Source organism: Zeugodacus cucurbitae, chromosome 5 (assembly GCF_028554725.1).
Source record: "Zeugodacus cucurbitae isolate PBARC_wt_2022May chromosome 5, idZeuCucr1.2, whole genome shotgun sequence".
Lineage (NCBI taxonomy): Eukaryota > Metazoa > Arthropoda > Insecta > Diptera > Tephritidae > Zeugodacus > Zeugodacus cucurbitae.
The window spans coordinates 66,807,905-66,826,808 of record NC_071670.1 but is presented as its reverse complement, the minus strand read 5'-3'; the positions used below and the strand labels follow the sequence as shown (position 1 = coordinate 66,826,808).

Genomic DNA, 18,904 nt, shown 5'->3' with positions numbered 1-18,904 from the left:
CTGTGAAAGCTTTTAAAAATTTCATAAAGCTCCCAAAATTGTATGAAAGCTTCTAAAACATTTCGAAATGTTTCAAAGGCTTTTTGAAAGCTACTAAAGCTTTTATGAAAGCTTTAAAGATAATCTTGAAAGCTCTTAAAGCTTTTTTACAATTATAAAAATTCTCTAAAAACAATTTGGTATGGTATTTACATTATTAATTTTAAATTTCCTTAAAATTAGTGCCACAACAATGTAATTTAAGTCATATTCGTCTAATTAACAACAACAAAACCGCAAATTATTTATACAACATTCAACACATTACATTCATGCAGCTGTGTATGTAGTTATTTGTTGATTTTTTTTTTTACAAAATTACTGAACTGAATTTTAAACAACTTTATTTGCAATTACGGAAGTAGCAGTTGAAGGTGTTAAGTGTCGCCGCCGCAGCCGCCTCATACTTGGCAATCAATTTAAATTGACAAAATTACAGGCAAACAAACGCAGCGCTTAAGCTTCCGTATACAAAATGCAAATACAGATAAATATATATATAATTGCTGTACACATTTAAATATACCGATATTTAAGTATAACTTTACAGCTATGTAGACGCAAGTGTGTACTTTTTTATTTATTTTCATTTTTTGTTTTTGTTTAATGAGCAAAATAACTTTTTTTCAACTGCTGGCGCAACTCAAGGTGGCTTAATCTATGTTCTTACTATGTAATTAGTGCTTGTTTGCTGCTTTATTGGGTTACATGTTTGTTTGTTTTTATTTTTATTATTTTTTTATTTTTTTGTTTATTGTAAAATACTTAAGTGTGTGTTGAAGTACAACAACTAATATGAAGTCGTCGCTTTGAAAGTTAATTTAATTTAATTCTATTAAATTAAGTTAGAAGATAGAAAAGTAAAATTCTAAGCCAGTAAATACTAGCTCTACATAAGCAGCATATTTTTAATCACAACAAAACGACCGTTAGTCTGGCGTTTAATGTGATTTCCAGTGAAATTACTTTTTTGTTTTTAATTTCAGCTCATAAAAGTGTACATAAAACCGTCAAAACAACTACAATATTATAAAATAAAATCCTCTAACAGCAATACAAACCAGCAACAACAACACAGAGTTGAAGCATCAACGCTTAACGGTCTATATTTGAGCAGCTTCGCTTTAGTCTTGAATTCTAGTAAACAAATAAACAATTTTTTTCATAGGTTAACTAGTCTGTGGTGTCTTAGTTATATTTTTATAAGTTATTAAGTTCTTTTCTGTAGCGACAGCTTCTTAGCACGAGAAAGAGGCTCAACTTGAGTGAGTGCGTGTCTTGGCGCAATATTAGCCCTTTTTAGATTCAACCAATCGAGCTTTTGCCCTTTAGCTATGAATTTTTAGCAACGCAGTGTTTAGATTTAGAATTCTTAGAAGTAACTTTGTTCGTCAGTTGGTTGACCGCTTTATTGCTGTGATTCTACGAAAGTGTGTTTGGTACTGAGCCAAGAGCAATGTGGTTCAAAAGAGATCAAGACAGGAGTGAGAAAACTTAGAAGGGTTAAAATTTTTAGATTTTCATAATTTTTTAATAAAAAAAATTAAGTAATAATATTTAATAATTTTTTTTGTATTTTTATTATTTTAAATTTTTTTTAATATTTAATATTATTATTTTTTTTATAAAAATAAAATTCTAATTTTTTTATTTTTCATATAAAAACATATTTTTGCATAATTTATTGCAGTTAAAACATACTGCAATGAATTCTTATTTTTTTTTTAGTTTTTTCTTTTGATTTAAAAAAAAAAATATTTTTTGCTTCTTAAAAGCATCCCCAAAACTACTAAATTCCACAACAAATAAAATATTTTCCACTTATTTTCCCATCACACTTCCTTCTACCACTTAACAACTACTTGCAACATTTTGTGGCAAGTTCGCTACTCAACTCATTTGTTAACGGCCACTTACTAAGCAACTCGTTTACCCGACAAAAGCCGCAAATAAATCGCTAAAATTATACAACAACAACAAAAACTTGCAGGGATAGCACTCAATTGCCTGCCACCTTCTGTGGCAAGTGTTGAGCGACGCGAACCCACCAGTTCGACTCTATAATACCAAAATGCAGCAATGCCCTTTACAGCGCGCTGTGATTAGCATTTGCATTTACTGCAACTTTTCGCCGCCGCTGTTGCTGCTTCTTCTTCTCCTTCATATTATTATTCTAACAATCAAGTATGCAACAAGCCAAGCAACTCCATTATCTGCCATACGTATGCATTACACACAGTGTGTGTAGCTGCAACAACTCCTTCTGCGGCAAAGTGGTGATTTGCAACTTCCCTTTTCAAAAGTCAACTTGGCCTGGTCGTCTAACTAACCGAGTGACCAAACAGCTAAACAAATATGCAGGCGGACCGGACGGACAACGTTGCAACAATCTAAGCAACAGCAAAAAGAACAACAACAACAATTGTTGGTTAACAATTCACGGTCACAAAACCGCAACGCCTCGTCATCAACGAGTGCTACGAGCCGAAGTTAAGGCTTTACGCGTTGTACAGCTATGCCAAGGCCCTCACAGCAGCGGTCAACAAGCAACTCTGCAGTAGAAATCTCTGTGTGTTTATATGTTTCTGCGTAAGTGCACTTACCACTTTGGCATGATGGACGAGTGCGCTTCCAACAACAACAATTACAACAACAAAGTGTCTCCTTGTACTCGCTCAGTCACTGTACAATGTTTGTTGTTGTTGTTGCTAGCTAATTTTTTGCAGCTCTTTGGATTTCTTTATTTCCACCATTTCCTTTTAGCTGCCCCACAGCACGCCTGTGTCAGCATTTCTGAGTTTTTCTAGCCGTCATCGCATGCCCTTATATACCCTCAGCTATGCGCCGCGCCGAGATTTTCACAAGAAAATCCAACAAGTAGAGGCAACAAAGCGCGTATGGAAAAAATTGAAAGACTAGTCAAAGGAATTCTAGTTGCACCTATGCTACTCGGGCTGCTGTTGTTGCACCGTTGCATGTTGCAACCGTTTTAACGCCATATTTTTTATGCCAACCGAGCGGCAGCTCTCGGAATAGGCGATACTAGAATGCTCGTATTTAAATGTATGCGTGTTGGTTGGTTTCCCTTTTGGAGGGAGAAATTATGCGCGGAATTCATGTACAAACACATACACACACTAACACATGGATGGGGCACGATAAATATGCTGATATGCTTAAATATAGAGGCGTTCAGCATTGCTTCTTAAGCCTAGCGCTAAAAAAGGGGGAGCATGCGCACTAACCTCTTGCTTAGCAGCAAAATGCATTTTTTCAATATTTTTCAATTTTTATTAATCACTAATGCTTTCTATGTGTGTCTGTGTGTATGTGTGTATGCATGCAACTTGCAACAGCTGCTACTGCGTCTGCCGCTTAGATGCTGTTGTCAAGATTTATGTCGCCTTTAGGTGGCTGAAAAGTGGTGCCATTGCTGTGATTGCGACTGCTGCATCTCTAGCCAAGTGGCCGACAGGTGCAAATGCCGCAATTGAATTCTTACAAGCTCATACATATGTACGCCTGCTGAAGAGCCGGGTATGTGCTCAACTGACAGTTAGAGGAAGTTCAAAATCGCACATGCAACGATAATTGAAAATCGTTATTAAAACATGCATACACACTTGAGAGTTTGTGTGTGTGTGTGTTTGAGAGACGAGTTTGTTGGGCGTGTTGACTTTCTGGTTTAACTGCTAACAAGCGCACAAATCTGGCTAGTAGAAGGGCTGCAATGGCAGCTGGGAAATGCTTAGCTAGTTTGTGGGAATTATGCACTGAATAAATTCTCTTTTTTTTATAAAATTAATTTTTTATTTTTCAATAACATTCTACTTTTATTATAAACTAATAGCAATAAAAATACTTTTTCATACGAGTTTTGTATTTCAAAAAAATATTAAATAAAAGTGATCGAAAACCAGCTGTTTATAACTATATTTCAAAAATGTTGCCTACATTTGGGCGCATAATGCAAAAACATTGCTTTAAATTGTTGAAAACCCACTTTAATTGATTAAATATTATTTTAAGTTTTGAATAATATCTAAATAAATTTTAAAAACATAAAAATTAAAGAATAAAACAAAAATTTAAATAAAAAATTTTAAATTACAAAAAAATTAAAAAAAAAATTGTTAAATTAAAAAAAAAATTTGAATTAAAAAGAAATTAAAAAAAAAATTTTAAATTAAAAAAAATTAAGAAAATAATTTAAAAAAAATTATTTTCATTATAACTTGGAAATTTTAAATTGCTATTGACAAAATTATTAAATTATTTATTTCAAAAAATAAACATATTTAAAAAAAAAATTTAAATTAAAAAAAAATAAGAAAATAATTTAAAAAAAAATTATTTTCATTATAACTTGGAAATTTTAAATTGCTATTGACAAAATTATTAAATTATTTATTACAAAAAATAAACATATTTCTTATTTAAATTTTTTCATTAAAAACTTTTTTCTGTTTTTTAACCTTTTATTTATGATTTACTTTATTTTTCTACGATTATTAATTTTTTTTTATTATTTTCTCAATACTTATTTGCAATTTTCTCGCACCAATGTTAGAGACCCACCCTCTTGCCGTCAAACAGCCGCAAATCAAATAAATATTGCTCATAAATTTGTTATTAGAAGCGCATAGCTGTTAACCTTTACCAAAACATACAAACAGACACACACATGAGTGTTTGAAAACTGTTTGAACGCGCCAGTAAGACATTAAATAGAATTGTAGATATATATGTATATCTAACTACACGCCGAAACTGTAACGTGACTATTTTGTTCCCACAACCCAGTGACGCCTGCAAACACTCATTTTACAACATTGAAATAAAAAGCTTTGCTTTACAAGCCACACTTACACGGCAGACTGCTGCTTTTTGTTGCTGCTTTACTTGCTAGTTTTGTTGTTATTTTTTATTATTTTTCATTATCTTTGTATAACACTCAATAGACAATGGCAGTGCGCTAGAGCTCACACATATGTTTGTACATATATTTGTATGTGTGTAGTCGTCGTTAGCTAGCGAGACAGACAGCTGAGCCGTAGCGTTATGTGAAAACGAAACCTCATTGAAGGTTAAGCCGCAAAGCAAATATTACTTACTAGCAGACAATTGTAAGGCAATTACTAAATACATACATATGTACATGTATGTGTATATACAAACATAATTTTTTTTTCATATACAGTGACTACAAAAAGTATGTGTATGCGCTGCGAAAAAGACACATTTTGTTTGACTGTAAAATATTTTATTTTTATTTTTTTTTAAGCTCAAACAGATGTATGTTTAATTGTCTATATATGTATTTATGTCTGTATGTCTGTATATATATTTTTAAATCAGTAATTACACTTGTCGTTTGCTTCACAATTTATTTCCCATAATTTTTCTACGGTTTATAATTCGCCTCAAACACTTTGCTTGTGAACAATAGCGAAAATGTAATGGAACAAAAGTAATGCTGCACAACAAATATGTGTAATGTAATGTAATCGCATGCATAAGCGCATAAATAAATATAAAAATTAAACACATTACAAGCGACCTTGACCTTAACACTGTAAGCCGTTGCATTGAACACACCCAGTTGTAGGTGTGTGTGTGTGTGTATCGCATTTACTGCTTGTAATTGTTAACGAAAAATATAACAAATTTAATTTGGTACGCAGTTTTGTTGTTGTTGTTGCTTATCTTACAACAATTTATTGCATTGTTGTACGATTCGATTTGATTACATGTTTTTGATTAGACGATATTCAATAAATTATTTTTTTTATTATTAAAATATTTTTTTTACGTCAAACAACAACAATAATTGACTAACAGCAGATCGAGCAAACAAAATCTGAATCAAATTAAATGCAAAATTATATATTTTTGTGAGTTTGTAAATAAATTTGTATATCGAGTCTGTCTCTCTGTACGTAGCCTTTAATTTATCAACCTAGCGCATTGCTCATACGCCATGTGCCGCTTCACGTGCGTGCTCAGCGCATAAGGAACACTACTAGCGCTAAGCCACAGCTGCCGTTACAGATTTGTAAGCGCTAACGCTGTGATTTACGGCGCTTTAACTGCCTATGCATAAAGCCATGCGCTGACCTTAAGCCTTAATTGTTGTAATTACCCCATTATCACGGGTTTCAGTTATTATTTTAGTTAAAACTCGTTTTTTCGCCATGCAAGTGTTACTGTTTGCTGTTTTTTGTTTTTGCAATTTCGTGCGTCAAGTGTAACCGTTATTTATTGCCAACTTTTGCGGTAATTACACGCGTGAATGATTGCAAAAATTAAAAAAAAAATGTATTGATTTTTTTTATTTTTATTTAACTATTTCAGTTTATATATTTATATACAAAAAAATAAATAAAGAATAAATAAATAAAAAATAAAAAAAAAATTAAAAAGAATTATAAAAAAAAAATTTAAAAAAATGTACTGATTTTTTTATTATTTTATTTTTTGTAACTTTTTGAGTTTATATGTATATGTATAAAAACAATTAAAAAAATAAAAATAAAATAAAAAAATTTTAAAATTTTAAAAATATTTAAAATAATAATTTTAAAAATAAAAACTAAATAATTACAACAACAAAATTTATAGTACCGTATCTCAGCTATTCAATCAATTCGCTTGAAATTCAGCTACAATTATTTTTATTTTTTTCTTTTTTCACTTTGCATTTGTTGTCAAACTTCTTGGCAGCCGGCTGTGGTATTATTAAATTGTGATAAATGATTTGGCATAATTGCAGAAACGTGGTTATGATTTGCAGAAATCAATCTAATGTAGCAGAAAATATGTACATATGTATACAACAACTATGCGCATTCCCAGCGCTCGTTAAATGTGCGCATATGTTAATGATATAGCGGCTACGTATAGCCATCACGTAAGCCGTAAGACGGGTTTGCCGTCATTTTTATTATTTTTTTCTTTAATTTTTGCAATTTACTTCTGTGTACACAAGTTTAAGTTTAATGTTTGTCTAACCAGCTAACATACATACAAACAAACACTAAACAAACAAATACATCATTTGGCTGCTTAAGCTTTTCGCTAGCTTGTCAAGTTTGCAATAAGCGCGCGAAAAGGACTTCCTGTTTATAATAACTAACGAGCAATTACTTGGAAAAATTAGAATTAAATACTATGTACGCACAGGCATTAAGCAAACGAGTTGAAATCACAAGGGAAACGCGCAATGCTTGTTTGTTGTTATATGGGAAGTTCACTGCCAAATGTAATTATTTTACTTAAAGTACAACCCCGTGCATTAAAGCAAACTTGACAGACAATACATGCTACATATTTGCATTTAAATTAAAATATTTTTTACTTATTTTTAATTAATAACTTGATTTTCTATACCATATATACATATATGCACTGCTATTTAATTCCACTCACTGTCAATTATTTTGTAATAAAGCAGTTCTATATTTGCTTGCTAAGCTTGCAGACTGCCTTATTAGTTACTTACATATGTTGAATTCTATGGCAGCTTTAAGGCCAGTTAAGCGGCTACATTGTATTTGAGAACATTTTATAATTAATTTATATACATATGTGGCTATATTGACATTTACAATTCAATTTGAATTACTTAACGTCATGAGAATATAATAAAAAGTTAAAGAGCAATGCTCTGACGTGCACATTTTCGTTCACATACTATTTACAGCACGTCTTACATACATACATACATATTTATTAATGCATGCAATATTATTGAAAAATTTATTTGCAAGCTTTGACGGACTTGGCTTGAATAAATTCATTCAAGAATCTTATATATGCAATGCAATTGTTGTAGATATATTTTTATAAATCACTCGCCATCCACTCTCTCGTACTTATACACACGTATACATACATACACACTCGTCTTAGCACCCAGTCAATGCACAAACCAAGTTAGATTGCTGCTACCGCACGGTTATGCCTAGAATTTGTAATTAGATTTCTTTCAAAATGTTGTGAAAGAAATTAATTTGCAAAAAAAAAAAAAATCTGCTAAGAATGAGCTGATCAAAATTGAAATGCTGCAAACAACAGTACTTTTATTTATGGCGATATTTAATATGCCATAATTTATATGGTAGCAAATTTTTAAAAATTAATATTAGTATTTTTTTAATTAAAATTAAATTTCTCATTTCGTCTCAGTATTCCTAATGCATTTTCGACGCATCTTCCTTTATAACAAAATTATAACACTTAGCATGTAATTTACTATATAATTAATTTAGCAAACTCAAGCTCAAGTGCAGTCTTCCAACACCTCAAGTCAGCTGGCGTAAAATGTGAGCTTCTTATGCGCTTGCAATTACAAACAGATATAGAAGTATACGAAAAACTGGTTATACTGCACACGAAGAACAAACATACACACCTATCACTTACGTACACACCTATCTCTTACGTACGTTAGTTATTATGCACGTAAGTATGTATGCTACGTTCTGTCGGCCAGCTCATACCACTGTTACCACTGTTGTCATACCGCTTCTGCCAGCACTTCGTCCAATGTAATCATGGGCTTTGGTATTCTTCTGGCAACTATTTTAAATTCAACTACTAAGCATATGCGCGCACACACATACACGTAATTACATTACGTAGCACATATTTATATATAACTTTTATCCTCTAGATACATTCTGTGTCTTGAGCTGCTGGTATATACCGTGTGGTCATAGTCAACGGCCAAGCAAAACGTGCCCAGCCAAGCAGACGTAATAGTTGCAAACTTTGTTTCGCGTGATTCTTTTCCATTACTTTATATATGTTTCATCTTATAACGGGTGATTTTTTTGAGGTTAGGATTTTCATGCATTAGTATTTGACAGATCACGTGGGATTTCAGACATGGTGTCAAAGAGAAAGATGCTCAGTATGCTTTGACATTTCATCATGAATAGACTTACTAACGAGCAACGCTTGCAAATCATTGAATTTTATTACCAAAATCAGTGTTCGGTTCGAAATGTGTTTCGCGCTTTACGTCCGATTTATGGTCTACATAATCGACCAAGTGAGCAAACAATTAATGCGATTGTGACCAAGTTTCGCACTCAGTTTACTTTATTGGACATTAAACCAACCACACGAATGCGTACAGTGCGTACAGAAGAGAATATTGCGTCTGTTTCTGAGAGTGTGGCTGAAGACCGTGAAATGTCGATTCGTCGCCGTTCGCAGCAATTGGGTTTGTGTTATTCGACCACATGGAAGATTTTACGCAAAGATCTTGGTGTAAAACCGTATAAAATACAGCTCGTGCAAGAACTGAAGCCGAACGATCTGCCACAACGTCGAATTTTCAGTGAATGGGCCCTAGAAAAGTTGGCAGAAAATCCGCTTTTTTATCGACAAATTTTGTTCAGCGATGAGGCTCATTTCTGGTTGAATGGCTACGTAAATAAGCAAAATTGCCGCATTTGGGGTGAAGAGCAACCAGAAGCCGTTCAAGAACTGCCCATGCATCCCGAAAAATGCACTGTTTGGTGTGGTTTGTACGCTGGTGGAATCATTGGACCGTATTTTTTCAAAGATGCTGTTGGACGCAACGTTACGGTGAATGGCGATCGCTATCGTTCGATGCTAACAAACTTTTTGTTGCCAAAAATGGAAGAACTGAACTTGGTTGACATGTGGTTTCAACAAGATGGCGCTACATGCCACACATGAGGGAAAACTTCGGAGAACAATTCATCTCAAGAAATGGACCCGTAAGTTGGCCACCAAGATCATGCGATTTAACGCCTTTAGACTATTTTTTGTGGGGCTACGTCAAGTCTAAAGTCTACAGAAATAGGCCAGCAACTATTCCAGCTTTGGAAGACAACATTTCCGAAGAAATTCGGGCTATTCCGGCCGAAATGCTCGAAAAAGTTGCCCAAAATTGGACTTTCCGAATGGACCACCTAAGACGCAGCCGCGGTCAACATTTAAATGAAATTATCTTCAAAAAGTAAATGTCATGAACCAATCTAACGTTTCAAATAAAGAACCGATGAGATTTTGCAAATTTTATGCGTTTTTTTTTTAAAAAAAGTTATCAAGCTCTTAAAAAATCACCCTTTAGTACCCCTTTCGCTTAAACAGCAACAACAGCGTTCATTTTTTATGCTCAGCACATACTCGTACATATTTTAACTTGGTTTTTTGAAAAACTTTGGTAGGCTGGCACTTGAATGCCGCACATACTCGTACATACAACATTATATATGTATTTATATTGTACGTAGGTTGTATGCCTTCAACGAAAATAGCTACACCAAAGCATTGCGTGTTCACGACGCCAAACGTCGTTCTCAACTTTTCGTTCTGCCATTGACTCTGACTTTGGCTTTGATTTTTTTTCGTAGTAAACTTGTCGGGAAGGCAACATCTTTCGTGCAGTCTTCTGCCCTGATCAGTTTGCTTATATGTATGTATGTATGTATTTGTCGCTTTTAACGTTTTAACATTTGCTTTGCTAACGAATGCTTGGACCCCTTATCGAGTTTATGTACGTATCAACATTTGTTTGTATGTTATTGAATTGGCCGGTATCCTTGCCTTCGAACGGCATTGTTTCTCACATCCCAGCTGGGCCAAACGACGTACATACATAGGTATTTCTGAACAGCTATAATTTTGCCGTTGTCTGCAGCTACTTGCACTGTTTAGAAGTTTTTTAGGCGTTGTTTTGCATTGCATTGTACTAACGCGCACAACTGGTTGTCGTTAAGAAATGGCAAAAACAAAAACAGAAAACAAGTACAAGCACATAAGCAGCAAGGTATTGCATGAGGCTGAGGGAAAAAACCTTGATCTTGATCTCAAATATACAAGCAGCAAAACAAAAAAAAATAACTAGGTGCAAGTACAAGCACAATAAAAACAACAAACAACAGCGGTTTGGTCTTGTTGCTGTTATATACCACACCACCTCCTCCCACAGCGCGACGGTTTCACATTACTCCAATACCAGTTTGCAACCTTGCCTTTGCTTTTATGCATTATTTATTGGTATTATATCCACTATTACACCATTTGTTGTTCTTACAACTATGTATTTTTGCATTTGCTATTACTTGTTGCGCGTTTCTTCTCTACTTGTATAACTTATTGCAGCTTGCCTTGCATGTGCTTCTATGCCGTTTTGGATTTAGTAAGCCGGTCCAATACCTCGCGTAGTTAGATTCATATATATATGCAATGCATTCCCTAGAAGTGCAGTGAAGTTTGACAATGAGTAGGTAGATCCAGTGCGCAAGCAAATAAATCAATTAACATGTTGATTAAATATTTATGGCTACGTATCTATGTATATCAGTACTTGTAAATACTTATAGAACTCGGTTTTTATTCACCCACGTTGGTTATCAATGGTTCAAATAAAATGCACTTAATTCAAATTATGCTCCTTTAATACTCCTGCCATTTTCATAAATATTTCTACTTGCAACCTCATATAGTGAATAGGCAATTCATGTCTACAAGTATATTTCACATTTTCGAAAGCAAAACTCTTCACAGCAAACGTATTTGAACAATTTAAAAAACAGCACACAATTTTAATAAAAGTTTCAGCAAATTGTTTACTTCAAATGAAATTTTAAATGCTTTGGAAACGGCAACTCTGGAAAAGCTCACTTTGCGGGTGCTTTCTCCGTCACAGCTGTTTGTACAACTCATCTATTACAATTCATTGATACGGAATTTATTCAGTTATAGTAATCTCGTACAAAACAATTCAAAATGTGCGCTGCACATGTTGAACCAACAGTTCTTGGTGCCGTTTTCGAATCCGTTTGTTTACTAAACCAGTGATAACGTGATTTCAGTCGGCTGTAACTCGAAATGTGTAATAATAAAGAAACTTCTAAATTTTTAATGCTTTTGATTTGTGTCAAAATTATACCCAGTGCATTTAAAGTAAAAATAATAAAGTGACAATGATCCCAATTACGCCGTTTTGTGTTATAGTAACAAATTATGATATTATATTCAACGGCGGGTCTTTGGCGACATTTATTTGTGCCCAAGACTCGTTCCAGGAGAGCATACCATGTGAGACATGTGCATATAACTATGTAAATATCTTAAAAATCCCGTAACAGTGAATATAATATTACTATTTTTGTTTTGGTTTTCGCTGTTGTGTCTAACTGTTATGATACGTGTAGATATATTTATAATTTTAAATTTATTTAATTGATTTTATATATTCTTATATAAAGGTTATTTTATCAAAAAATGTAATAGTGCTTACCACCTCATAAAGTTCTCTATTTCATAATAATTTACTAATCTTGCAAATCTGGCAAGCTGTCATTACAAATTGATCTCGCCAGGGAACAGTTATATGGCACCAATTCCCATCGTCTGTCTAGACATATAAACAGTTATTTAAAATTCCAGTTGGTTTAGTGCGCAGTTAACTAAAAAGTTATAAATTATCTAAAATACTTGCTAAATAATTGGTTTAAAACCGTTATCAAGTGATTAAGGTCATTTCAAAGTCGCAAGCAAAAAACTCTGATATTTTTAAAAGTACAAGAAAGAAAGTAATTTTCAAGTTTCCCGTTAATTCCAGGAAGACAACTAAATATAGTGTTTCCGTTAATTCTAGGAAAATTTGTACAGTTAACACCTTAAGTAATTTAATTAATTATGCAATATTTATTTATGAAATGTTTCTCTTTTTTCCTTCCAGTTGGCGGTACTGCAATTACACAAAACGATCGGTTATCACCAGCAGTTCCAACTTTGGCAGCTGAAGCAACATCCACCGAAACTACTACATCACCACTACCACACACATCAATCACATCTCCCCAACCACAATCACCTCCACACAAGACTCCCTCGCCGTGCGTTGCGCCTGGTCAGGAGGGTTTTGGTAAAGAAACAGAAGACTGTAAAAAGGATTCGCAGGCGGATTCTTACATTTTATCACCAAAAACTGATAAAATCCAAAACCCAAAGTCGATTGTCGAAAGCGCAGAAGAAGCTGAGGAAGCAGTGCAAACTGATAAGCCACGTTTTTTCTCTTCGATTTTAGGTGGTGATAAACCATATAGTGGCGGTGTTGTATTAACACAAGCGCAACGTAAAGAATATCCGGTTGAGATTGTAAATCGCCGTTTAACAGCAACTCCTATTGAAGATAGTTCTAGTGATTCTGATACGGACTCAGAGGGCTCGAAACTTATTGTTGATGAAAAACCATTGGTTCCTGAAGATAAACCTCTATCATTACGTTTGCGAAGCACTCCTCCACCATTAGAGAAGCGTCCTAGTCCACCACCACCACCAGAACCAGCAGTACGTTGCAGTGTTATACAACGCACACCAAAACCAGCGCCAACACCACCCCAACGTCTAAATCAACACGAGGTTCTATTGCCACCCGGTTCTCTTGAACATCTCGGTCCTGAACAACAAGAGCCTATTGACTATCACGTGCCGAAACGTCGTTCGGCTTCATTCGATAGTGACGAAGAACAAAGTGATTCATTGAATACAAAACGTTTAGAACGTGAACGCAAATTGCGTGAAGCTCGGCGACGTAGCGCTATATTAGCAGCACGTGCTGTGCTTGCACAAGCGAGACTTAATCCACGTCTTGTACGCAGTCTACCCGGTATCTTAGCTGCAGCAGCTGGACACGGACGTACATCGTCTACAGGTGCCGGTCAGGGTTTCCAAGGCTCGAGTGGCTTTGGGGGAAATAATTCCGGCAGCGGTAACAATCAAAGCCCCAGCGGAGGTGCAGGTTCACCGACAGGTTTTGGTGGTGCGCTCGGCGGCAGCGGTGGTGCAGGAGGTGGTATGGGCGGCGGTCGTGACGGTCGCAGTAATTACGGTCCAAATTCTCCACCATCTGGTGCTCTCCCACCTTTCTACGAAAGTTTGAAAAGTGGAAACACAATGAATTCATCATCATCATCAGCGAATTTTAACGGAAATTCAAATTTCCTAATACAAAATGCGGCAGCAGCTTACTTAATGTCGGCAGCCGGTGGAAATGGCGGTGGCCAACAACATTCGAACAGTTATATAGACTGTAGCACAACGAATGGGAATAGTGTTGGCGGTGTAGGTAGTGGTGTGAATGATAGTGGTAGCGGTGGTTTGGAGATCACTACATTTGCTAATGGCCAGGGTAACACAAATTATTCTGCGCATGCGCATAATAATAAATATAATAATAATTCTTCTCCCTCTGCTCAACATCATCATCATCATCACCATCATGGACATCCACATTACGGTAATAATCCATCAGCGTACGGCATTATATTGAAGGATGAACCAGATATTGAGTATGACGAAGCCAAGATTGATATTGGTGCCTTTGCACAGAACATTATACAGGCAACTATGGGGAATTCGGGAAATTTTAATGCTGCGGCCTATGAAGACGCCATCATGTCGGACTTGGCCAATTCGCAAGGCCCCAACGGTTCGGTAGATCCATTACAATTCACCGCCACCCTCATGCTGAGCTCACAAACCGATCACCTACTGGAACAGCTTTCCGATGCAGTCGATCTTAGTTCTTTTCTGCAACGTGAATGCGTGGACGATGAGAATTCTACCAGTCCTCGGCAGGATTTCGAGCTGGTCTCAACACCATCGCTCACACCCGACTCAGTGTCCATAACACCTGTGGACAGCAATAACACCAACAATTTGGATACATTCCACGAGTCGCTTATACAACAAATAACCAACAACATTTCACGCAACCACATCGGCAGCAATCAAAATGGTAACATGCAATCGTATCCATTCGAGCGTCAACAACATATGAATGGTAATCAGCAACATATGAGCAACGAACAGCATAATGTGAATCATCAGCAACAACAACCACCACCATCCTATCAACATGCAACACGTGATCTATTGCAAATGCAGCAGCAGCAACAACAACACCATCATGCACAAACGCACTCGTATCATCAGCAGCAACAACATCAATCCAATTCCATGTTGCAACACGGTGGTCCAATGTTGTTGGCCCAACAGCCACAACAACATGCCTACCACCAACAACACGGTCATGGATACGGTGCAGCGCAGCATCATCACCAGCAACCGCATCACATTGTGCCGCCACATCATATGCAACATCACCATCATCATCACAGCAGCGATAACAGTAATTTGTCGTTGCCATCACCGAATGCTGCACATCTGTCAGCGCATCACGGCATGTCATCGGCAGCGAGCAACTCATCGGGTGCCTCCACGTCCGGTTTGCTGGACGCCAGCACGGCCATGCTTGACACCAAGCCGCTGATACAAAGCGTAAGTCCCACACATTCGACCGGCAGTTCCAATGCAAGTTCTTGCGGCGGCGTTATGGTTTCTAGAAAATTGAGCACAAGCTCCTCCTCTGGTGGGTCGTCAGCGATGGTGGCGACAACGTCACTGCGTAGTGTGGCTGCCGCAGCGGCAGCTACAGCCGCTGGCATACTGCCACCATCGCCCACTGTCGCCATGCTGCACGAAAGCAAAGTGCTACAGCAGAGGGTAAGCATCAGCAAAGTCAAGGCAAAAGCAAAAAATCAACACTTAACAATTTGTTCTGTTCACGTTTGATTGTTTTCGTTTTGTTAGCATGCTATAACGGTTTTTCATACGTAGTATACGTCACTTGTGCGGCAGCAAGGGATTGCATACGAGCACGCAGTGTTGCTTACGTAAGCTTTTCAAGTGACTGTCTGGTATCTAATCCTCTGCTCCGCACACTAGGCTAGCGCTAGACTGCTGTAAATAACCGCTACATGTAAATAGCTACTTATTGCTTCTTCTTCATGTTAAAGAATTGTATATAGCTAGCTAATTGCCCAGGAGTCCTACTAGTTGTAGTTGTTTATATATACATTACATTGACTATGTTAACTGTATTGTGCCTCCAATGGAACTTGTTTTGTAACTCTTCAAGATTTAATATTTTCCAATTTTATATTTTATTTAATTTAATTTTTCTCCATTTTCCAATTTACAGTTGGGTCTACCGCCTGAGGTGCAACTGGAATTTGTCAACGGCGGTCATGGCATCAAGAATCCACTCGCCGTGGAGAACACACACTCCGGGCACCATCGCATACGTAGCATCGATTGTGTGGATGATTTGAAGAAGAGCGGTAATATCAGCACCGATGGTTCGGAGAGCGGTGGTGGCGGCGGCGGTGGCTGCAGTGCCGGTGACGGTTCCAAATTCGTCTGTCGCATTTGTATGAAAGCTTTCTCGCTGCAACGCCTCTTGAATCGGCACATGAAGTGTCACTCGGAGATCAAACGGTATTTATGCACCTTCTGCGGCAAGGGTTTCAACGACACCTTCGACTTGAAGCGTCACACGCGCACGCACACCGGCGTGCGTCCGTACAAGTGCAATTTGTGCGAGAAGAGCTTCACGCAGCGTTGCTCGCTGGAGTCGCACTGTCTCAAGGTGCACAGCGTGCAGCATCAGTATGCGTACAAGGAGCGACGTGCTAAGGTAAGAGTTGTGCGGGATTTTATAATTTTTAAATTTGTTGTATTTTTTTGCGTAATTTCTTTAATGTTTTTTTTTTTACTTTTTTGGAATTTGTATTTATTTATTTTAGTTTCAACATTTTTTATAATTTTTGTATTTAAATTTTTCTTTAAATTTAATTTTTTGGTACATTTTTTTTATTTGTATTTTTCATTACTTTCTTCTTTTTCATATTTTTTCTTAGGTTTTGTTTTTATTTTAAAATTTTTGTTTTTGTTTAATTTTTTATTTGTTTTTTTTTTTTGTTTTTTTTTTATTTTTTACATTTTATTAATTTATGTTTTTTAATTTTTTTTTTAATTTTGTGCTTTTGCATTTTTAATCTTTTGGTATTAATCTATTGTTTTCGTTTAAATTTTTTTTTTATATTTTATTTTAAAATTTTTTTGGTATTTAATTATATTTTTTTAAATATTTTATTTATTTTTTTTTTAATATTTTATTTATTCTTTAAATATTTTATTTTGTTATTATTTCATTTTATTTTTTTTTAATATTTTATTTAATTTTTTTTAATATATTATTTTTTTTAATATTTTGTTTTATTTTTTTTTTAATATTTAATTTTATTTTTTTGTTAATATTTAATTTTATTTTTTTTTAATATTTTATTTTATTTTTTTTTTTGTAAATATTTTATTTTATTTTTTTTGTTAATATTTTATTTTATTTTTTTTTTTGTTAATATTTTATTTTATTTTTTTGTTAATATTTTATTTTATTTTTTTGTTAATATTTTATTTTATTTCTTTTTATATGTTATTTTATTTTTTTGTTAATATTTTATTTTATTTTTTTAATATTTTTTTATAATATTTTGTTTTTTTGTTAATATTTTATTTTATTTTATTTTTTTAATATTTTTTTTTTTTTTATATTTTATTTTCTTTTTTAATATTTTATTTTATTTTATTTTTTTAATATTTTTTTTTTTTATATTTTATTTTCTTTTTTAATATTTTATTTTTTTTTTTTAATATTTTATTTTATTTTTTTAATATTTTATTTTTTTTTTTAATATTTTTTTTTAATATTTTATTTTATTTCTTTTTATATGTTATTTTATTTTTTTTTTTGTTAATATTTTATTTTATTTTTTTTTTGTTAATATTTTATTTTATTTTTTTTTTTTGTTAATATTTTATTTTATTTTTTTTTTGATATTTTTTTTTTATATTTTATTTTATTTCTTTTTATATGTTATTTTATTTTTTTTGTTAATATTTTATTTTATTTTTTTTTGTTAATATTTTATTTTATTTTTTTAATATTTTTTTATATTTTATTTTATTTCTTTTTATATATTATTTTATTGTTTTTGTAAATATTTTATTTTATTTTTTTTTTAATATTTTTTTTTATTATTAAATATTTATTTATTCTTTTGGTTTTGGTATTGTTTTTGTATTTTTATTAATTTAATTTAATTTTTATTCTATTTTAGATGTATGTTTGTGAGGAGTGTGGTCACACAACTTGTGAACCCGAAGTGCATTACATCCATCTGAAGGAGAATCACCCGTATTCACCGGCTTTGCTGAAGTTCTACGACAAGCGTCACTTCAAGTTCACGAATTCGCAATTCGCCAACAATTTGCTGGGTCAACTGCCGATGCCGGTGCATAATTAAGCGGCTTGCTGCGCACATATTTAGAACGTAGTTAGTTCAATTGACACACATTTGAGTTTTCTAAAAACTGCCCATAAAAAACGGAGATTATATTACATATACATACATATATATTTTGCTTACTAGCTTTTACCACTGTACTATATATAGTATAATAACATTATTGAAGGCGTGTATTTCATTTAAGTTTATTTTTGGCGAAATTTTTTTATTGTGAATTATTTTTTTATATTTACAAACACCTTTAAATTTACTACCAAACATGTTTGCGCTGCAGACTTGCTGTCGAGCAGCGCTACAGTGTACAGCTGGTCTGCATTGCAAACATATACACATAACGGTACATTAAGCATATATTTATTGAAAGACATAACGGTTAGGTAAAATGTTAAATTTTTTAAGCTATTGTATATTGTATTAGAGAATTTGAAGTCATCATTTAAGTTGGTCACACACTGCGCAACTAATTCTCATTAACATTTAAGTTTGTAATATATTTTGAGGAAAGTTTTACTTTGTAAAGAATTTATGCATATAAATAGCGTAAATATGTATATAGTTTCGTGAATTTAGCTTAGCATTAAAGCAGTTCTGTTGTATATTACGCATTTGAAGTTTATTCTTTCATATAAGTTATTTAGTTTTCTCATTAGCAAAGCATTGAAATC

General features: G+C 33.9%; 1 protein-coding gene and 1 long non-coding RNA gene across 6 annotated transcripts in view; one reads left to right on the top strand and one right to left on the bottom strand.

Moving 5' to 3' along the window:
• Positions 1-18,747, top strand: part of LOC105211765 (transcriptional regulator ovo) — a 57,503-nt gene extending 38,756 nt beyond the window's left edge. Inside the window, exons 1-5 of one of the 4 annotated variants that reach the window (XM_011183378.3) lie at positions 11,850-12,120; positions 12,767-14,218; positions 14,342-15,369; positions 16,073-16,567; positions 18,051-18,747. In XM_011183378.3, the coding sequence (XP_011181680.2) occupies positions 12,006-12,120; positions 12,767-14,218; positions 14,342-15,369; positions 16,073-16,567; positions 18,051-18,236 (3,276 nt within the window). In that variant the 5' untranslated portion in view covers positions 11,850-12,005 and the 3' untranslated portion in view covers positions 18,237-18,747. Of the gene's footprint in view, positions 1-11,849; positions 12,121-12,766; positions 14,219-14,341; positions 15,595-16,072; positions 16,568-18,050 lie in introns of those variants that run through there. The other 3 variants (XM_011183377.3, XM_054230939.1, XM_054230938.1) reach the window with 3 other exon arrangements.
• LOC128921918 (uncharacterized) lies at positions 6,668-11,653 on the bottom strand. Of its 2 annotated transcripts, none has more exons than XR_008471242.1 (3): positions 11,387-11,653; positions 10,141-11,274; positions 6,668-8,854 (listed from the first exon to the last, which is right to left on the bottom strand). It is a non-coding gene; the product is annotated as an uncharacterized LOC128921918 (long non-coding RNA). The 2 variants fall into 2 exon arrangements; XR_008471241.1 differs by having other exon boundaries at positions 11,425-11,653.
• Positions 18,748-18,904: the final 157 nt, after the last annotated feature.